This window comes from Musa acuminata, chromosome BXJ3-3 (assembly GCF_036884655.1).
Source record: "Musa acuminata AAA Group cultivar baxijiao chromosome BXJ3-3, Cavendish_Baxijiao_AAA, whole genome shotgun sequence".
In the NCBI taxonomy this organism is placed as follows: Eukaryota; Viridiplantae; Streptophyta; class Magnoliopsida; order Zingiberales; family Musaceae; genus Musa; species Musa acuminata.
Window position 1 is genome coordinate 38,327,167 of NC_088351.1, and position 21,590 is coordinate 38,348,756.

Sequence of the window (21,590 nt, forward strand, 5' to 3'; positions counted from 1 at the left end):
GTAACCCCAGAAACGTCACGTCCGTCACCACCAACATCGTTCGCTAACACCAACTGAAACATTCAAATTACCTTTTTACCTATTGTTTTCATATTTTCATCGATAAAACTGACGACGATAAATGAAACTAGTTTTACTTTATAATTATAAAAATTATAATGTAAATTTTTTAAATCTAGAGACTTAGATACTAAGAAGATCTAACTAATTGAGAAAATATGTAATTAGCCCACAAACAACAACAAGCAACATTTGAAAGAAGAATATCAAACCTGCACTCCACACTGTGAAAAGAAATTGAATTTACATAAATGTCTTTGTTTACAGCACTTCAAAGTAATATGGACATCCAGAAATAGAAGAAATAAATACAATCTATATCTATTAAGTAAAAAAGTTACGACCATTTGGCTGCTGGAATGTCCACTTTGTTAACTGTAATGATAATTTATAAGGCAAAGATTGGTAGCTGAAACTCCAGAGTGTCTTGGCTTCCATTTCATCTGCATTAACAAAAACTCGTGTTATATGCACATATTATCAGCAACAGGTAATGCCAACCCACTCTGCTGATTGTTAGCAGAACTCGTTGATGAGCGAAGATAATGTTCTGAATCATTCTCATCATCTTCACTGTAGTCATCAATCTCACTGTCTTCATCAGAGTCATCATCTTCCTTATAGTGACTTTGAGCTCCTCCATGTTCATCACTAGAAATGTCAACAGCATTGATCCAACCGTCAAAATAAGAATCATGTTCATCCTACAAAGGCAAAAAGGGTGTCAGTCATTTCCAAATACCATCACTGGACATAAAATATTCTCAGGCAACCTTATTGCTTGTGCCATCGGCCTCACTCTCTTCATTATAGTCATCGTCATCATTGTGATTATGAGCATCTCCATCATCACGGTCAATGGCAACAGCACTATTGAAAGTATCAAGATAAGCCTCATCACCCTCATCCTACAAGGTCAAAAAGTGGAGTCTGATTTCAGGGGCTGATCTGCCACAAAACTGACCGAATTTGAAATAACAATATGGTGCAAGGTACACTAAGAACAAACATATGTTTCACATTTGGAACAAATAGGCCCACCTCTGAATCTTCTTCATCTTCAGTTGAATATGCTGAGTCCAAGTTGGCATACAATTCCTCATCTCCATGGTCTTTAACATTGTCCAAGTGAACCTGAAAGGAGAAAAGATTTTCTGAGAATCTATAAAAGGTCTGTAACTTTTTGACTAAGCGAGCCTACAACATTGTAAAATAATCAAAAACAAAAATAAGATACCAATTCAGATCTCAACTGCTCCACTTTCTTTTGCACACTTGAGATATGACGGTTAAGAGCCTACATATCAAAGAACAGTTTACATCAGAAAAACAAGAAAGAATGCAGATTAACAAATGACCTGTAAATAATTGTTCATAGACTTTCAACAAAGAGGGCAAGGAAGAAAATCTCTTGCATGAAAAGCTTTCAACTTGATTAATTTCTTTTTTTCATTTTGTTTCCAAGGTTTCCCAACATAACCATTCTTTGGCAAACAAAAATGGTATACCTCGCGCCTCTGAAGTTCTATCGATCGTGCTAGAGCCTTCCTCTTTGTCAGTAGATTCTTAGGTCTCAATGTAGGAGGCCGATGATAATCCTTTCCCCTGTACACAATAATGGCAAAACCTTTGGAAATCTTGTCCACAGAGACTAGGACACCCCCACTTTCTGCTTCAAGTGCCAAAGCGACATTCTGAACCTGTGCAAAAGTCTTTGCTTTGACAATAATCTTCACCAACTCCCTGTACTTCCAGTGTAAGTGCATATTCTCGATTGTGCCATCGAAAACACCCCTCCTCCCTGCAACCATTACCATCCTTAATAGTTAATACTAAGATGTTTATGAGAAGCCAAAAAACCTAAAATGTACAATTCACGGGAAAAAAAGAACTTGATTTATATGTTCAATATATAAGGTAGACTGAAATAAAAATATCAAAAGAGATAAAAAGAAAATTCACAAAAGTAAATGGATCGTTCAGGAACAATAAAAAAAAGAAGTCCGGAAATCCTAACAAAAAATGAATACATAACAAAATATGTAGATTTGAGCGATATCAATATCTGAAAGTAAAAAATTATAATTTAGTACAAAGTTACCAAGGAGCAAAAATGCCTTCATCCTCAAACCGAGCTTTCGAAACATGAACCTTTCTTCATCGGTTATTGCTTCAGGATCCTTAACGTGTTCAGTTGGTTTTAAGGATTCCTCCACCTTAGCTAAAGCTTTTCCAGCTTTCGTTAATTTCCGTTCAGCCTGTCACACATAATGTTTAACTTGAAAACATACTTTCCCAGTAACTATGTGTGCACTATATACGTGTAAATCATTCTGAAGCATGCTATGCAACTAATCCTGAAGCATGCAATCATTTATTGGTTTAATATGCTCTTAGAAAGTCTCTACAAACCACAACAAACCATGCTATTTATGCTATTACTCATGCTGGCAAAATGAATTGTTTAGCACCATCAGATCCTGAAAATTACTGGTTGCAAGAGACTTGCTCTAGGAGTACAGTAGCAGATAATCGTAGGGACACAGTCAGCTGGAAGGGAAGGAAACCAATGCAATTGTAGGTCAATTGTGCAGTGAGAACAGAAATATACATGAGACATATCATTATCATGAATTCAGTGCATGAAATTTAACAAGCTATGATTTATCAATAGCTAAGCTCTAATATATTTTTATAAAAAAAAGCCAAAAATAAGTTTGCAGCATTCTGCTAACTAAGTCTCCTGAAACAGCAAGACAAAATGCAAGTTTCTACATCGATGTGAAAACTGATTCATGGGCACATCTGAAATGAACTGAGAAAAAGATTAATGGGACAGGTTGGACAAGGAACCAAATCCTAGAAAAGCCATGCCTCCTCTATTTACTTTAAGATCATAAATTTGATCAGAGTACGGACTTTTTCTTGAAATATGATATAAGACCCGCTTACTTGTCTTCCAGATATGCTACACAAAAATTACTTGGGACATACTTCGAGTCTCAAGACAAGCCAGAAGAATTCAGTAAATATTACTCATGATTCTTAGGTACCAAATGTTCAATACTTTAAGATACTTACTATGAAAAGCTTCCTCTCTAGCTTCCTCACAAGACCAGCATGCCTTGCCATTTCGGCAGCTCTCATCATTTTGTCCATGTGATCATCACCTATATTATTTCCCCATCTGGCAGCAGCTTCCAGCGTTTCATTAAGGGTACCAGCTGTCCCAGATTCATCAAATGAGTCAACATCTGAAGCAACAGAAGATGATGCTCTTAGTCGTGCTTGTTCTTCTTCATCTTGCAGGGCTTTTGCTAATCTTTCCCGCTCAAGTAATGCGTCTGTAACTTCTGGAGACAAAAAGTCCTTTCCTCTATAAAATACAATGTAATCCTTGTTTCTAGAGAGAATTGCACCCCCAGTTAGCTTCTGCAATCAATGATGACACAAGAAGCATTAGAAACGTCCTTCTTTTGATATTTCAAATTTGGGAACAACCACATATTGGATAGTGACAACAGGACAAAAAATATCAGCAAGTTGATCATTTTGATGCATCTAGGTTCCATTAAGCACGAGGTGAATGAACTAAAGACCAATCAAGTTTGATCCTTCAATAACATAAGACTGGTACTATTGACCCTTAAAATTGACTACAGGAGTCAAATGAAGTAAAATACTTCGTTCCTTAACAATCAACTTCACAAAACCATAATCCTTTCAAAATCGTAATCAAGTCATTCGATCAAGCGAGCAAGGTACACAAAGAAAAGGATTTAAAAAGATGGTTATAATTACTATTTTTGAGATTCATGTCTGAATTTTTAATTTGTCATTCACCAACAAAATTTTCAGCACCACTTAGTTCCAAGCTCTGTTGCAAACTAAATATGACTATGATACAATCATGAATAGGATTATAGGCTTGTGGCTTCCAGTCATGGCTGTTAAAGTCACTCGATGTCAGAGCTTATCCTAAAGTTGTGTGCTTGATTAATCAGTTATATCTTTTAAGCTTTATATATAATCTCAGAAACAGAAGTTACAAATACCAGTAATGGAAAGGAAAGTAGAAAGGAAATAGGCAACCATTCAAGTCTAGTGAAATCAGAGGGTTATTCAACGATTTCATGAGATTAAACTACAGCAAGTAAAAAATTTACAAGAAGGAAATATTTGTAACACCCAACTAGCTTTGTATCTTATGAACTCCTCTCTTAGCCTAAATTTACCTTGGCTACAATTTTGACATCAGCATAGGGCAATAAAAATATCCGGATACCTTGTCTATATGAGGTGAAAACATGCAGAAATTTTAGAATAAAGATTACATCTATCTTATAATAAATGTTAATTAATTAACATATAAAGTAGAAATTCAACCTCAAAAGTAATCCATATATCGTTTGTTACTAAGAGGAGAGTAGAAATTCCTTGACTATAGTTTTGCAGGAAAACTTGTTACTAAGAGGAGAGGGAAGTTTAATAACTTTGATATCTTCAGCCATTCTCTCACTGCTAGTAAGCTGCACGCCACGCTTCAAGGAAATTTTTGCTATAGAACTTTTCTCCCAAAGCTTCACCATGGCTGCTGCTAACCCCTGATGTTGCCTGCTTCTCCCTGAAAATGTTCAACAACACAAAATATGCATAAAAACGAAAAGTGATCACAATATTTACAAAAGTGAAGAAACAGGTGTATGCTTACCGAGAGCAAAATGTGGAGGTAATGCCCTTGCAAGCCTACGTAATGCTGTGCCTTCCTTTAGCCCAAGAGAAGGTCTCACTCCATAGGGGAGAATTCTAAAAGGGGGCTTATAACCAGGAACTACACTTGGAAGCAAGTCAGCATCTACAGGTGGTGGACCACTTCCAGGCCAATCTGTATAACGAGGGCCTAGATCATCCAATAGCTTGTCAATTTCACTTTCATATTCAATCTTTGGAGGTGATTCCACATCTTTTTCCTCCTCAACTTTAACAGTTAGATGTTCAATAGGACCTGCCACTTGACTGCCTCTACCATTTTCTACAAAAGCCTCAGCCCGATAACCCAGAGGTTGTTTAAAGGAGTCCAAACTGGCTCTCTGATTACTCTGATATGGTCTCTTGACTAGTTGAGGGATCTCATAAGTCACACCCCTGTATAAAGAAATCGAGGTCCCTGACCTCCAAATCACCAATCCTCCTGTTTTCCTCTGTTAACATTGATGGATTGATATCAGCACACCTCTCTGAACCCACTTCACACGATTTGGTAAAAGAAAAGGACAGATAAAATGCAAGGGTTCAGACAATATAAAACTGAATGCAAGGTGTCAATAACTGTATACCACCTACATATGCTGACAAATATTAGCAGTTATGAAATATAGACAGAAGCTAATAATTACTCAGAAGTGACACCTTTAAAGACCAAAAAGAAAATAAGCATTGATCAAGGATTCAGGCTATGTCAAGGATACAAAGTTGCTCAGAGAACCTATCAGGTGATGCTGTGATGGCTGCAGGAAAATTAGCATATTACTTATTTCTCCTAAAACTGAGCAGCCACCAAAAAAAAAAAGCCACATTGGCTCACATTTGTCACAGAAAACAAAATCAAGAAGGCAAAAAGAAAGGATGTGCAGCAAAGAAATATGGCATATGTGCAACAAGCCTCCAATTGCACATGTGCAGTACTTTCTTTCTCTATATTGCAACTATTAGAATCACCACCGCTATGTATATGGATCAGAGAGTGTAGCATTGTAGTAAAAGCAAGTTATCTACAAACAAGTCATAAAAAGAATCCACGCATTCACCAACTAAATCATATATATTGTAGAACAAAGTTTCCGCCATTGACAATCTACAAGGACTATTACCACTTATTGCTGATCATAATTAAATTCTGAGGGAAGGTCAAAACCTAAGCTGGGCCACAAAAATGTTGCTTAAATGAATGAGGAATGATACAGTAAGAAGGATTGAAGAATGTTAACTGTTCCATTTTGCAGTAATGGGGTGTCAGCTTGATATTGAGCTACTATTTCTTTAAGACTAGGACAAATCATAAGCCACCTTACCTCCAAGATCTCGTGCATCCGCTTCATGTTAAGAGCCGGAGGCCCCTCGCACTTGAGCCTCACTACCTCCTCCGTCTTCCACTTCTCGTGAATCAAGTCCACGATCTCCTTCGTCACCCCAGCCCCTCCAATCTTGGTCTTTGATTTCGTCCTGATCGCCAGGTGCCGCAGCCTCCGCAGCTCCCCTTCCGGAAGGGTCAGCTCCGCCAACGAAGTCTTGCTCCTCGTCTTCCTCGCTGACGCCTGCTTCTCCTCCTCCTCCCGAGGCTTCTCCCAAGGAAATCGCGCTTTCTCATTCACATCCCAAGACAAGCCGCCCCTAGAATCAGGCAAAATCCCATCTTCCGCGTAGAAGATGTCCTCCACGGAACCCTTCTCCGGCAAGGGTCGCTCCTTCACTTCCTCGGAGTCATCGATATACCCAAATTTCCTCAATTTCTCAACAATCTTCGCCATGGCACTGCTTCCGGTGCTCCTGCTGGTGCCGTACTCATCGTCGTCACTGGAAACACTCTGCCGGTAATCCAGCGCCGCTCGAGGCTTCTTCGGGAGCGATCGAAAGCGGGGCTCAGTCCAGTTCTTGATCCAGGGGGCACTTTGGTGGTCGGACTTGAGGGAAGGCAGGGTTTTGTCGCAAGGGTCTCGATTGGGGTAGGGGTTTCGCGAGGAGAAGGTGGCCGAGGAGGAGAAGCGGCAGCGACGGCAGCGGCGAAGGGGGAGGAGGAGTCGAGGGAAATGGAGGCGGGAGAAGGAGGAGTGGAGGGAGTCGAAGAGGGTGGTGGAGTGAAGCTGGAGCCCGGCCATTGGGCCGGGATTTGGATGGGAAGAAGGGGTTTTAAGAGAACATGCGATGGAGAGGAGGAAAAGATCTCAAGCGTCGCAGGAGATACGGAGTTATCTACAGAGCGACCACGTAAACGAGTCAAAATTTACGATCCAAATCAAATCAAGTCAACGATCAAGAAAGACTTCGTCGCGAACATCACTGATCTGGTCTTAAGATTCGGGTTCTCGTTGGGCCGCCATCACGAGCCTGATCGTTAAGATTCGGGTTCTTGATGGGCTCCGTAGGCCAACCCGACATTGCCTTCTAGGCAGAAAGGCCGAAAGACCAAGCTGTAAATGGGCCATAAGAGTCCCATCAATCTTAATAATTTAGTTCGTAAGGCCCAAAAGGCCCAACATGCATGTTCATTATAGAGGCTATATTTTCTTTTTTTCTGGAAAAAAGAATTCTAGCAGGGGGCCTACCTTTCTTCTCGCGGTCAAAGCACGTTCACCTCTCTTGTTTACGGACACGCACTCGAAGATAGGGTCACCGACAAGTACCCACCACTTACTGATAGCAAATTGAACCGACGCACTCCCTGTTCTTACCACGCGTGTGTTTGATCGGTGCCCAAAACGTGTTGCTTCTCGTCGACCTTCGTCGTTATATATTTCTTGCCACGGAACGGAACGGGAGAAGGCAGCGCCCGTTTCGCGCCGGTTCCCCGCCGGCTCTTGCGTTAAGGATCGCGGCTACCTTTGATAGTTTCGCAATGCGCTCCGCCTCGCCGCGGGGCTACGGGGCGTTGCCCTCCCACGCGGCCGCACCCTCTCCAACGTCGGCGCCGTCCGCGGTCCACCGCGGGGCCGCCCTCGTCTCCAGCCTCCGTGAGCAGGGCAGGGCCCTAATCGCGACCCAGCGCCCGTGGGGGCAGCTCCTCGACTCCGCCGCCCTCGCCCGCCCCTCCTCCGCCGGGGAAGCCATATCCCGCCTCCGCCGTAACCTCACCTACTTCCGCTCCAACTACGCCCTCTCCGTGCTCCTCGCCCTCGCCATCGGCCTCATCTGGCAGCCAGCCTCGTTGGCCGCCGCCCTCATCCTCGCCGCCGCCTGGTTCTTCCTCTACCTCGCCCGCGACGGGCCGCTCGTCCTCTTCGACAGACGCTTCGACGAAGGCACCATCCTCGGCGCCCTCTCCCTGGCCACCTTCTTCGCGCTCGTCTCCACGGATCTCGGGTCGAACGTGTTCAAGTCAGTGGGGGTCGGCCTGCTGCTCGTCGGAATGCACGCGGTCTTCAGGATTACGGATGACCTTTTCATGGATGAAAGCGAGGCCGTGAGCGGCGGATTGGTCGCCGGCTTGGGCGGTCCGGGGCGGCCGGCCTTCGTCGTCCGGGTGGTGTAATCGTTCCCGCAACTGTTGGGCATGAGGCATTGCGTTCTGGATTCCAAGAAGGCCTCTAAGCAATGGTGATGACATAAACAAGACGCTCCCTCCTTTTGCATTTGGATTCTTCGTCTCTGTATTGTTCTAATCTCAACTCATTTATTGGAATTGTTGTGACACTGAAAGGTGGCTTAGTAGCAGTTGTATTACCAACATCAGACAATGTGTGATGTTAAAATTAATTGGAAGGAATAATAAGTTTTCTACAGGTCAAAATATATAAACTCAAGTTCAGTCTGAAGTCAACTCAATTTCTCAGTTTCAATGGAAGACTATATTAGAAGTCAACTCAAGAACTAGAGAAAATAGTCACTGATCATCATATGTGCGAGCAAAAGAAATGTTAATAAGAACAGTAATATATTTATATTTAATAAACACAGAAAAGGTTTACACCATAAAAGATTTCAACAAAAGCTCCATCTGTATACAAACCTTGCATGAACATGAAAGCTCATTTGCGCTGAAAGGATCAAAAAGAACCCTCTCATGGAACAAGAAGAACACCACCTTCAGTGCTTCCAGCAGGTAGTCTACTCGATCACTGTTCTTGTGTATAATCTGAAGAATTGAAATCTCCATATAAAACTTCAAATCCATGAAAAATATGCAGCTTGTGATGTTAAAATCCATTGTTGTATGAACATCAACCAAGGACTTCAATTAGTTTTTTTTTTTTTTTTTTTTTTTTCTGAGTAGGATGTTGATATGCAAGAAAAGTAGCAGTCTAACAAATTAGCTGATTGAAATTTTAATTTTGAAGATATACAGCATGGAAATTAAAACGTATAATCGAATGACTTTGCTATTCAATTTCACCCCCTTCAGAATAATGCAAAACTTTTCACTCCCCATAGCTTCCAGAATCATGACTGTGGACATAAGCATCCTTGTTATTTTGGAGTTCAGAATTCATCTAATCAGATTATGTTCTCTACAGCTTTCAACAACTAACCATTAGCTTTTCGTTAGGCTAATTGTTACATACAAGTTCAGTCACTGGCTTGTCCATGCATCATTCAAATTCCTATCTCAAATCAAAAGGATCCTAATTTTTCAGTCAACAATGATAGGTAGCTCCAGCAGCTTCACGGAAACTTTTTGTCCGTTCAAACTGCTACATTAGACGTAAATAAGAAGTGCCTATACTATCTATATTTAGCCCACATATGATAAACCTTTTTTTTATTTTGACAATTATTAAATCTGAAACTCTTTTCATGTACTCCCCATAGTGTTTCGTTAACCACCAGACTCGCGTGAAGCATAGTCTGGAAGCATGCGCCGCAATGCAATAGTCTGGAAGGGTGTTAAGAAGCATAAAAGCAGCCGAACATCTCTCTCCACCTAGTCAATTTGAACTTGTAAGCTATACACTGACAATGATCCAACACATGGAGACAGGAACCAACAAATACCACATCCCTGTGGAACCTCAAAGTAATAATTTAACAAATATGTAAAGAAAGAGTGATTATGCATCCATGAAACTTATGAACACAATGTTATGAAAGCAATAAGTTTTTGACAAGGAAACCTGATAGTAATTTAGCATGATCAAGATAATTACAAAGCTAAGGTACATAAAAAATATCGAAGAATCTGCATGTCACTAAAATTTCTTGCAGACAGTACAAGAGTATATTTCAATGATTTACCTCATTCGGAGAAGTTACTTATTCCTATCTGGCCTGACCTCGTCAACATTCTTTTCCTACAAATCATGCAAAAGAGAAAATAAAATGACGAGACTTCCAATTTCATGAACAATAAATCGATTTTAATCAATTTATAGACTTGGCAAACCATTGCTGGGGATGGATCCTTCCGGATTTTCCGAGTTGGGCTCCTCATTGTGACAAACTCCTCTGCAGATGTTGGGTGAATTCCGACGGTGGAATCAAAATCTGCCTTAGTTAGTCCAGCTTTTACAGCAATAGCAATTCCCTGAAGCATATAAAAATCAAGCCTGGTAAGCTAAAAGCTAGGCAATATAAAGGGGATGCAATTAAAACAAATAAAAGAAACCTGTATAATCTCAGGAGAATCTTCCCCACACATGTGCACTCCTAACACTTTGTTCGTGCTTGCACATACAATAAGCTTCATAAAGACCCGATCAGGCAGGCCAGAAAGAGTGGCTTTAAGAGGCCTGAAGTTGGCTGTGTAAATATCAACATCACCATACTCTTGAATAGCCTGCACCATCATCAGATATTAATGGGAGAAACAAAAAAACCCAAATGCACACTTCAAGTATAATCATGGCAAGAAGAATTTGCCTCACCTGCTCCTCCGTAAGACCAACTTGTCCTATCGGAGGCTGGGAAAAAACAGCAGAGGGCACAGCTCTGTCATAAACAAATAATCCACTAATAAGAGAGAATTTTGGATTGACAGATTCACCCACATGATTTTACATGCCTAAAAGACTAGAGCATAATGTTAGTGACAGTTGCATTTGCAAAATGAAGCCTAGAAGCATGACTTAGCATGTCCTCAAGTATGTGTCATGCAAATTTATGATGGAAAAAAATGCTAGTTGTCTACTTGTGGAAGTTGCAATAGCATGTTCTACGAGCACACATCATGCAAATTTAAGCTGCAACAAATGCTTATCATCCATTGGCACTACTGCATCTTATTTGGTTGACTAAGTGCATGAACACCCTTCATTTCATAAATCATTGACCAACTACAGCACATACTCATCAAATTCTAAGAATATTGACGGATCAATTGTTAGTTCTACAAATTAACTAGTGAATCTCAGAAACCAGCTTATCATCAGTAATTGGAATAAAAAAGGCTTCACGAGCTACTAATGTCTACAAGCCTTGGTCTTGTGAAGTTTAGATGGAGCCTTCTTACTTCAGGGATCTACCATAACTAAAACTATTTAACAGTAGCAGGCCAAGGGTAACATCTCTCCAATGATAATTAATAATCCTCATATTATTGTCATCAATATCAAATTATTATCTTTAAAGCTTCTTGCATTTAAAGCTTCAAATATCTTAGCAATAAAAGCACCCTGTTGAAGGTTCACCAATTTGTCAAAGACCTGAAATGTTCTTTATTTGCCATAACTAGTGAACTATCTCATCCCTTGTGATTAATAACAGTTCCTAGAGCTCAGCAAGGATAACGGACTTCACAAGCTAAGATAAAGACACTCAACACAGAATTGTTCGTCAAAAAAGATTCCAACAACATCTGAAAAACTGGTACTTCTCTTATAGTTTCCATCATTCTGAATCTGAAACAACAAGACTAGAAGAAAAATTTTGTGCCTGCTCAATTGAAAAAGTTCTGTGAAGAAAAATATTATGGCTGGTGAATCTTCTCCACTTTGACAATCATGAATCTGCAAATCAAATTTTATTATTCCTCTTTTGTTATAATTATTCCCATGTCTTATTTAACTTTTTAAGGATTGCTCCTTTCTTTGACAGAGCTTCAACTAGAAACCACATAGTAGATTCTACTTTCCAAATAGTTTTTTTGATGACAGTTGATGATAAAATTTGGCAACGCCAATCTTCCATAAATTTAACTAGAATTTGCTCCTGACTTGAACCCACAGCGTCAGGATGTCAAATAATGACATCTTTTGTATTACAAAAGACAACTTGATAAATAACAACAAATGAACTTGTGCGATATATGATATTTGACAATGAAAGATCAAGATCATAGGTCACAAAAGAACATGTCAATGATAAAGATTGCATTAGAATAAGAGGCAACATTCAAAAATTATTTAGAACAATAACTGTTTGGCTGACCTTAACTAGTAGAGATAATATTGATGATTTGTTTATGAGGATCCAGAATATTCTCATACACTCATGATATTCTTGTTTCAATTATCATAGTCAGGCAATAGCTCAACAGTCACCATTTCAAAAGCGCCTTCTACAAATTGCCTCTCCAACACTATTAAAAGTTCTGTGGGTTAGAAACAAACCTGTAATCTGGCACAGTAGGTTCCTTGCCAAACACAGTTTTAGCAAAAGCCCCTCCTTCCATCAATGCAACAGGGGTCAAGTTCAACCTATCCGTAGCATCTCCAACAGCCCAAATGGAATCAACCGATGTCTGAGAGTATTCATCAACCTGGACCAAATGACTATTTTGATCAAAAGGCCACAGAATAATTGTATAAACAAAATAATTATGTTGGTGAATTCGTATGTACCAGAATTGCACCATTCTTGGCCAATTCTACCCCAACATCCTCCAATCCCAAGTTCTGCATATATGAAAGAGAACCATACATATATAATTCTTAATACAATCCTCCTCCCCTCCCAAAAGAAATGTAAAATAAAATAAAATGTTCAAACCTTCGTATTTGGTCTTCGACCTGTTGCAAACATTATATGTGAGAAACCATCTACCGTTTCTTTGTTAGTTCTAAGTGATAGAAGACCATCTGATGATTTAAGGATTGCCTGAGGACTCTCCTCTGTGTGAAATTCAATCCCCCTCAAGGACATTTGCTCTGAAACAAAGTTCCGAACCTGCATAAACCTATATTTCAGGGAATGATTTCACAATAGAAGGCGTACATATACATATGTTAATTCCACTAACTTCCTTACCTCCTCATCAAAACCCCTCAGCACTTTCTTTTGTCGAATAAATACATGAACTTCACTCTTTAATCCATTAAAGATGCCAGCAAATTCCAAAGCAATGTACCCACCTCCTACTATTGCAATCTTTTCAGGCTTTGAATGCAAGTCTAATGCAGCATCTGAGTCAATAGCATGCTCTATGCCAGGAATATCTGGAAGGTTGGGTCGGCCACCAACTGAGATTAGTATATGCCTAGCAGTATAGTGTTTTCCATCCACATCAACAGTATGTGGGTCAACTATCTGCATCATCATGACCAACACAACCAATAAATAAACCTTACAACAGTCAAAATCTATGGCGCAGACAGAGTAACTCTTAAAACTATAACCTGATCTCAGAACATCATCCAACCTTTCCACGGCCTTCAATTAAAGTGACCCCAGCATTCTGCAGAATATTTTTATAGATCCCTGTCAGACGTTGCAATTCTGCATTCTTGTTAGCAATAAGTGTGCTCCAGTCATGCATGGGATCAGCCTCATAGGTCCATCCAAAGCCACGACTCTCTTCAAATTCGTGGGAATATTTAGATGAATATACGAGTAGTTTCTTTGGAACACATCCACGAAGCACACATCTGCAGCAGTAAATATAAGCATAAAATCAATTAAATGAACAAAAGATCATAGTCCATGCAGACGAATGAAAATTAACCTTAGAAGCAGGGCTTTCCCCTTCCCTAATAATATATGACTTTTCTAGTCTTCAAGAATTACCAGTGTTACAGAATAAAGAAAAAATGATTTAAAATGAAATATATAATAAAAAAATGCCATCAGATGGTGTCTCCCTCACTTTGTTAATTGTAAAAATGAACAATCAATCATAATCGTAAAGAAGCAACTTTACTGTTGTGCCAAGAATTACAATCATATCGAGTCCAAACTAGTAACAATTTGTGCTCCAACCCAAGATCCATCTTGATGTATTAAAATTATGTAGGCAGAAAATAATTATGCAAGTAAATGAAGATTATGTTAATTTTTTGGTGTTTTCACCTAATAATCATTGGAAGAATAAATAAACACCTTGACGTTTATCATTCTCCAGAAGTAGCCACAATTTGTTGTTTTGTGGCTCAATAAGTGTACTTCATGGAATTTCACATTATAATCACAGGAAAGAGGCAAGATGTTCATCTTCAAATAATTTTCATGGACATGCTTTATCTTTTACTGTTTCTTTTATAATGTATACCTGGAGCATCATGATCGTATACGAATGCATAATTGTTGTGCCACGAAAAAACAAAAAATCCCTACATAAAAAGAAACAATCAAAAGGAACCTAGTATGTTTTTCATATAGGATCCAGTCCCATATAATTCATGAAAGGTAATCCAAGATTCTGGAACTTATCTGTATCGTTTGCACAGAATTATCAACCCAACAGGTGAACTCTCGTATAAGGGGGATAAAGCAACATGTTACAGTCCCATGATTCCAAGATCCGAACTTGGAGCCTAATCTTAGGACTTGCCCTGAAACTTATGTAGTTTATCGATCATCTCAATTTAAAATATTTTCACCAAATATACCATTAAATTAATTGATCAAACGTCAAAACACTTCTTTTGATCCATCAAGCAAACATCCAAATAACCAAAAATAGTAGAACATCCACGACACATCCCGCTTCTACAGTAGAAACCGCACAACAAAGAATCGCCGGTAAGACAAGGCAAGGAGATAATATCAAGCTTACGTTCCGCCGACCCCGCCAGCACTCTCTGAGGATATAGTCGAGAAGGGGAGCTCGCAGATGGCCACCTTGGCGCCATAAGTCGCAGCAAACCGTGACGCCCGAACGCCTCCACTGCCAGCGCCTATGGTGAAGAGGTCAAAGTCGAATTGGCGGGGATCTGGAGCGCCGTTTCCTCCGTCAGCGCTGGCGCGGGTGGCGAGGCGGCGTCGGGGGAGATTGGAAGGGAAGGGAGGGAGCGGGGGAGACCTCAGGACCCTAGACGAGGTGAAGAGAGGCTTCTGAGGTTGGAGGACGAGCGTTCTGGAGAAGGTTCGGAGGGCGGCGGCGGTGGACGCGAGTGTTAGAGGCGGCGCTCTGAGGGAAGGGGCGGCCGCCATCGCTTTGGTTGTAATCTAAAACAGGTAGAGGAATAGAGAAGACAGGTGGGATGCAAAAAGATATATATGTATTTTATATATTATATACATATATATATATATTACATATAATACATATATATCTTTCCTTAATGTACGTACCTATTTTAGATTATTCTTTTTCATTTTATTCCATATAAATTGCACCTAATTGTTCACAAATAAAATATTCATTTTACTATCTTTCCCTATCTCAACACTTTTGTATATGTTATTTTTTAATCATCCAATATTCATATCCATAAAGCATTAATAGTCTAATAATGATATTAATTAATTTTCCTCTTACTTATCTTTATATCTATATATTAATCTTTAAATCTCAAACAACAATTGACGCACAGCTACTTAGAGAAAAGAAATAATACCATACCGAGGTGTACTTCAAACACAAAAAATGATCTCAAACAACATTTTCTTGTATTTCGATCTTTCGCCAGCAAGAGTTCATGTACTTCATCACCAAAGGAGGATAAGAAAAAAATATTGAGCACACCCACATCCATCTTGGTTGGAGGATTAATTTCACAAGCATAGCGGCCAATGATGCCGCCAAGAGGTTTATCATATATGTGTAACTCAGATAGTTGATCAATCCCCATGAATCTTCTTCTACTTTGGAAATAACAATCTAATTGTGTGAGTCAATCAAATGTCTTCAACTATTCAAGAGTTGCGACTGTGAAGTGTTCACGAATGTTGCGCTTTTGTTGAGACCTTCAAGCATTAGGATTCTTATTGCTTCCAGTCCTCTTTGGAAGGCAAAGTCTAGCTGTGGAAACAACAAATATGATCCCAGTTAAGTTATTTTGGATACAGTTCCTGTTATTAGATCTGTTAAGTTCTTTTGGGAACAAAAGAAAGGGTTGGTGCAAGAACCTCTTCGCGTTCTTTCCTGTTGAAGGGTCGGAGTACAAAGCTGGCAGGAACCATCTTCCCTGGTGGTCTTCCGATACCTTGACATCCCCAAATATGAGATCGTGAAACCATGAACAATGTTAAGAACGATCAGATATTCAACTCACCTATTCTTAGACGTGGGAAATCACGACTTCCTTTCAAGTGGTCGATCACACTTCGCATCCTGGCGGCAGATATAAGCATAGAATAAAATACACTATCGCAAAAAATGAAGCATTACACATGATTCACACAATTGATCCAAATGTGACAATTGAAAGTTGTGGTTAAAGATGTGCAAGGAAAAAGAAGGTTGCCAAATTACTTGGTAATTAAGTTCTATATTTGATAAATTGGTAGGCATTGGCTTTTTCTCCTCAAATTCGAGAAATCAGAACTCACTCATAATAGACAGACATTAAGTAAGCTTGAACAAGAGTCTAAAATATCGATAGCACTCAAAATTTATTGTGTTTGGACACCTAATTTGAGACTCTTTGTTAATATTGTCCGATCATGTCTAACCACTTCTCATTTAACGACGAACCAAATAACTTGCTTGTACTAGCACTCCACCACCTAAGAGCCTTTTCCTCATATGGCTAACTCTTTTGTAATTTATATACTAATATATGTTATCTTATATAAAATAACCACCTCAGTACAGTGTACATAATCTCACTACTCTATTCTCATATTTCTTCCATCCTACACTCATAGGCATGAGAGGACTCGACTTCTAGCATTCCTTGGTGGTTCCTCTTGGTGCAAACTGAACCACCAAGTCTTCTACTAAGCTATTTTCTAGCATCACCAGGTATCATGTGAAACAAACAAGGTGATATGGCTTAGATAGAAAAATAGGCAGCTCCAGCATACACGAAAAGACTCGTGCCAAAGTAAGAGTAAAAGGTTTCATAATCATGACTAAACCAAAGTAAAAGGTTCCATAATCATAAGGCAGCTCACTTGTGCCAATTTTGTCAGCATAAGATAATTGGTAAAGAATAATAAATTACCCATTGTGTCCTCCATGCCCACCTTTTGGCAATAAGCGCAATTTTGCAAAAGGTAAATCTAGGTCATCATACATCTGTGCAGCAAAAAGCAATAGCTCATCAGATATAAGAAAACAATATTTCATATAAGACACCTAGTTCAACTAAATGTACTGTACCAAAAGCACTTGATTCAGAGGTATATTGAAGTACGACACCAGTGGTCCAACCTACAATAAGTGTCCAATCTGACATCATCCAGAAATGATATATAGATGTTCAGGAAGTCCGTGTGGACAATTGTGCTTACAGATTCACCACTTAAGTTCATGAAAGTTGTTGGTTTTGCAAGCATGACAGGAACATCACAGATGCAACCTGAGTTGAGAAGAAAAGTATTCATGACATGTACTCAGAGTTATATGTAATAGAATAAGCAAAAACTTCGAAATATGCTTATAAATGTCATAGAAGTTGTGTATCTTCATAGGTTTTCAGTAACATAAATGGTTCACGATATCTATTAAATTCAGTGTAGGCAGTCATCTAGCTGAGTGGATAGGGAGAGAACTAAGTAGGTTACTAGGTGATAACAGCATGAAACCAATGAACGAGATCTAAAATGGCGGCTCATTATCAAGAACAAAGGATACTATTGTTAAACCAAATTTAAGAATCCATCCTTTACCAACCCGGAGAAATAAATTGGTTACAGGTCAAGTGACATAAATCTGTTGGTGGATTGGCTCAAGAGATATTTAGATCAAGCAAAAACTACCTGATTAACGAGTTCAATCCGACACACTTAAACCTGACCGAGTGATTTGCAAAGTTCATGTCAACCAGCCAAGCATTTACAGCCAGTTCAACTAAGACATACTGAGACAGAAGCCATATAAACATAACTCCAACCCTCACCATTATTATAGATTAAGAACAGGTCAGAAGCCTCTCAACATCCTAGAAATTTTGATGGTGCCACTTTTCCAGTTATACGGCAAAGATAGATGAACATGTACTTGAGAGTATTATCATCTATAATTGTAAAAGAACAGAAGGTAAAAATGAAATAACACAATGTGCCAAAAATTACTCAGAATATGTTCATATTTCCTAAGAACTAGCAAGGGACGTACTTGCTGAGCACTAGCAAAGTGGCATCTTTCAACTGATCCGAGAGCTTCCAAAAGTGTACAAGCATATGCTCCTATTAGAGGACTGAGGACCTAGACAACTCCTCATAACCATATCCATGGTGCTACACTACATTGCCACATTATCCAAGTCAGGTTTGGAATGTAACTTAATGTTTTAGATCATTTACGAATACTAAAATATTAATTGTGTACTCATATCGAATGGTTCAGATATATCATTGAAGCTATTATAATGTCAAAAAAAAGTTTAAAGACTCATTGCTCTGTATCATTTTGGTGCATGCAAACAAAAATAATACAAAACAATTTTATACTTCATATTTTATGGTTTCATATTTCAACTAAAAGATAACAGCAAACTTTAACCTACATGTTTTGTTTGCAATCACAATCTCACATTAAAGAACAAGAATAAACAATATCTTTTTCTGATGATTTTATTATCATAAACGCATCATTTAAAGTTTCTTTCAATCCAAAGAAAAGAGTTACCTGACAGTAACAATTTGTATAGAAAGAAAAATAAAAGTAAATTAGAAATTTACTCTTAACCTCAAGCTACACTGATGAATTCATTATATGTATATTGGATTGTTGACCTTGCTATAAAAATTTAAGGATTTAAAGGACCATGGGATTTGGGAGAACCTCCTGAAACCAAGTCATTCAATTGCGAGTGATCATAAATTCAAACAAATATACTGGAAAACTAATACAAAAGTTTAATATAACACAAGTCGTATAGCCATAAGATGATAAATAGACTATGCAGTATACCAACAGATAAGTAACAGATAGACAAACCAGAAAGCCTTACTAGAAGAGAAGTATAACACAATGATGAACTTTATTCCATTAGAAAGAAAAAGACAGATCTAATTCTTACTGCACTACTAGAAAATGAAATTCTTGTGATATATCAAAAGCCACCAAAATCGAGCCCACTGGGACAACAGATCAGACATGTAAATGAGAATGCTATAAACAAAAAAAAGGAAAGCTATAAACAAGCAAACTACTAATGCACTTTGTCAATGTTAGTTTCTCAAAAGCACCCTAACTTTTTTTCCTCTTTCTATTATATCTAGAAAGAACATAGACCGACAAATTGTTGTTAATCAACATTGATAAAAAAAGGTCATAGTTCTGCAACTTCTGTTAACATGTGAACACAACAGCTATACTCAAAAGTTTGATATTTGCAATAGCCAAAAGTACCTTTTCCAAACATTGCTTTGAAGCGCATGCTACTCAATGATATCCCTTCAGCTTCAGCTATAACATCTATCATCTCAAAACCCACCTAAATCAGAATCCATCACTATGTTAAGAGTATCAAAAGCATAAAGCTAATGATTGCAGAAAATGGACTAGAATAGTGCAACCAAGAAGTAGATATACATGAGAAAACCGGGTTAGTAACATACTGAAATTGAATACATCCAGAATATTTGCACCTATAACCATAAGGATCAACCACCAAGTCTCGTCTCAACTTCTATAAAAGTTATCCATGTATATGTGAAGTCTTTCAGAAAGGGCAACCAACAAAGAAATAAATAGAACCCACAAATTATCCTGTTAAACTCTTGATAGATTAAGATGAATGTTTGTCTACCCAAATAAGATCAATATTTGCTGTGAATAAGAATAGAGATAAGTGATCAAGTAGAAATTCAACAGCTAAATGTAGTCCAAAAACAAGCAGGTATCTTCGCAACTGATTCTGTTCTTCATCAGCCCAATGGTTGGCCAAGGTAGAAAAGAAGATGATGGTAACAGCCCAACAGCACGTCATTTAGGTCAGAAATGTATGCAAAAACTTCTCTTTTCTTAATCAAGGGCACCAGAGAGCAAATCAAATTAGTGTTGTTGTGCATGAGATCAAAACAAATAGAACCTACAAATACTCAAATTAAGCACTTGATGGATCATAAACTGAATGTTACTCTATGCATGTTGGTCATTAGATTCATATTTGTTGCAAGGAACAATTAGAAATAACTGACCTAGTAGAAATTGGAGAGCTAAATGATAGTTTGGAAAAACGAGCAACTAGTATCACAAATGATCGGACGCCAAGTTCATCTGCTCAATGTTCGGGTAGGGTAGGGTACGAAAGAAATGGCAAAACCACGGTATCATTTATGTTGGAAGCATATGCAAACAATTTACAAAAATTATCCATCAAAGATGGCATTCCTGGCTAATTATATTCTAAATCTACAGTTTTTCGCCCTAACAGTTCGAATTTTACGCAACGCAATGGCATTGAGAGCGTATTAAACGAACAGAAAAGGAAGAAGACGACATCTAACCCAACTTTGAAGACGCGCATAATAAAAGATGGAGAAAGTCGCTGGTCCATACATTGTGTCGTGTCCCCTGATACAACTTCCCAGGGTTTCCCAGGCCGACGATGAGCCAAGGCTTGCGGTCGGTATCGCCGGCGGCGGCAGAGGAAGCGGAGGCGCGGGGAGGCGAGAGGGGGGACGGGACGGAGGGCAGCATCTGCATTCTCCTCCGGGCCGTCTTCGCCAAGACAGGGAGAGGGAGCCGCATGCCGCTCGCGACGGCGGAGGAGAAAGCCGCTGCGCCCAACATCACATGAAACCAAGACACGGAATCATAACGATCGAACGCCCGCCTCCTCTCAAGAATGGCATGCGAAGAAACCCTTACCATCTTGTTCGGCGCATCAAAAGCAACTTTGTTACCTGCTCTTCTACCCGACTTCTTATTCGATGCCAAGATGGTCCCACCGGCAGGTCCACCATATTCTGATAATACAGACTTCAGAAAACTTATTAGAAGAAAATGAGCAGTCGTAAGAAACATACATAACAAGTAAAAGCTACCTTTGCGTATAGCTAAATAAGGATAGATTTCCATTTATTTATTTATTTTTATTTTTTAAATTAAATATATAAAATAGTTAATTAATTTATTTATTAATTATCGAACATATATGTATCACCCATATCGACCAGGTTCATTTTGGCTGTTCCTTATCCAAGAAAATTATTCAATGATGTATAAGCATATTTCGTATGTTATGTACAAGTATTAAAAGATCTCTTGTATTTAAAATTTTCGATGGAAATTCATTCAAAAAGAGATTATTCTCGGACAAGACTTAGAGCACGAAGACCACATGACTTGCGCCAACACTAGGAATTGACCACGACCTTTACTTGATGATGATCTTGCTTCCACAACCCCTCCAAGCCCTTCGAGACGGGAGTATCCGAACGCTGACGTTGGATCGCTATCGGTGCCTATTCAATGACCCGGGACTCTCAATGACCCGGGACTCTCCCCCTGTGAATGGATGGGTACTCGATGGCTGGTTTGATAGGGTATGTGTCGGTATTGAATGATATTTTAGGTATATCATGTAATTTATAACCATGGTGCTAAT

General features: G+C 39.0%; 4 protein-coding genes across 4 annotated transcripts; 1 reads left to right on the top strand and 3 right to left on the bottom strand.

Moving 5' to 3' along the window:
• Positions 1–287: 287 nt before the first annotated feature.
• LOC135633414 (CRM-domain containing factor CFM3, chloroplastic/mitochondrial-like) lies at positions 288–7,027 on the bottom strand. The gene is made up of 10 exons (XM_065142839.1): positions 6,132–7,027; positions 4,772–5,261; positions 4,554–4,684; positions 3,142–3,492; positions 2,162–2,318; positions 1,569–1,861; positions 1,298–1,357; positions 1,102–1,194; positions 834–968; positions 288–764 (listed from the first exon to the last, which is right to left on the bottom strand). Exons 1-10 carry the CDS (start codon positions 6,933–6,935, stop codon positions 525–527), a joined length of 2,754 nt encoding a protein of 917 aa, XP_064998911.1. The 5' UTR covers positions 6,936–7,027; the 3' UTR covers positions 288–524.
• Positions 7,028–7,672: 645 nt separating this feature from the next.
• LOC135632584 (PRA1 family protein E-like) lies at positions 7,673–8,305 on the top strand. The gene has a single exon (XM_065141195.1). It carries the CDS (start codon positions 7,673–7,675, stop codon positions 8,303–8,305), a length of 633 nt encoding a protein of 210 aa, XP_064997267.1.
• A 383-nt stretch (positions 8,306–8,688) lies between these two features.
• LOC135633415 (glutathione reductase, chloroplastic-like) lies at positions 8,689–15,118 on the bottom strand. Its single transcript, XM_065142840.1, has 11 exons — positions 14,699–15,118; positions 13,346–13,571; positions 12,955–13,233; positions 12,697–12,873; positions 12,549–12,602; positions 12,318–12,466; positions 10,635–10,698; positions 10,376–10,546; positions 10,154–10,294; positions 10,006–10,061; positions 8,689–8,908 (listed from the first exon to the last, which is right to left on the bottom strand). Exons 1-10 carry the CDS (start codon positions 15,073–15,075, stop codon positions 10,020–10,022), a joined length of 1,680 nt encoding a protein of 559 aa, XP_064998912.1. The 5' UTR covers positions 15,076–15,118; the 3' UTR covers positions 8,689–8,908; positions 10,006–10,019.
• A 394-nt stretch (positions 15,119–15,512) lies between these two features.
• On the bottom strand, positions 15,513–20,869 carry LOC135633076 (peptidyl-tRNA hydrolase, mitochondrial-like). Its single transcript, XM_065142147.1, has 8 exons — positions 20,540–20,869; positions 19,388–19,472; positions 17,323–17,390; positions 17,192–17,242; positions 17,034–17,107; positions 16,140–16,198; positions 15,994–16,070; positions 15,513–15,886 (listed from the first exon to the last, which is right to left on the bottom strand). Exons 1-8 carry the CDS (start codon positions 20,852–20,854, stop codon positions 15,773–15,775), a joined length of 843 nt encoding a protein of 280 aa, XP_064998219.1. The 5' UTR covers positions 20,855–20,869; the 3' UTR covers positions 15,513–15,772.
• Between the last annotated feature and the right edge of the window lie 721 nt (positions 20,870–21,590).

Excerpts from the sequence above, each read along its gene's own strand:
- LOC135633414 (XM_065142839.1), bottom strand. The coding sequence starts at position 6,935 with ATGGCCGGGCTCCAGCTTCACTCCACCACCCTCTTCGACTCCCTCCAC. Across the intron at positions 4,685-4,771 it reads ACCTCCACATTTTGCTCTCG|GGAGAAGCAGGCAACATCAG; the intron begins GTAAGCATACAC and ends GAACATTTTCAG. Across the intron at positions 3,493-4,553 it reads GAATGGCTGAAGATATCAAA|AAGCTAACTGGGGGTGCAAT; the intron begins GTTATTAAACTT and ends CATTGATTGCAG.
- LOC135633415 (XM_065142840.1), bottom strand. The coding sequence starts at position 15,075 with ATGGCGGCCGCCCCTTCCCTCAGAGCGCCGCCTCTAACACTCGCGTCC. Across the intron at positions 10,295-10,375 it reads ATTCTCCTGAGATTATACAG|GGAATTGCTATTGCTGTAAA; the intron begins GTTTCTTTTATT and ends TATATGCTTCAG. Across the intron at positions 10,062-10,153 it reads AGGATCCATCCCCAGCAATG|GAAAAGAATGTTGACGAGGT; the intron begins GTTTGCCAAGTC and ends CATGATTTGTAG.
- LOC135632584 (XM_065141195.1), top strand. The coding sequence starts at position 7,673 with ATGCGCTCCGCCTCGCCGCGGGGCTACGGGGCGTTGCCCTCCCACGCG.
- LOC135633076 (XM_065142147.1), bottom strand. The coding sequence starts at position 20,854 with ATGGTAAGGGTTTCTTCGCATGCCATTCTTGAGAGGAGGCGGGCGTTC. Across the intron at positions 16,071-16,139 it reads TTTCCCACGTCTAAGAATAG|GTATCGGAAGACCACCAGGG; the intron begins GTGAGTTGAATA and ends GGGGATGTCAAG. Across the intron at positions 15,887-15,993 it reads ACAGGAAAGAACGCGAAGAG|CTAGACTTTGCCTTCCAAAG; the intron begins GTTCTTGCACCA and ends TTGTTTCCACAG.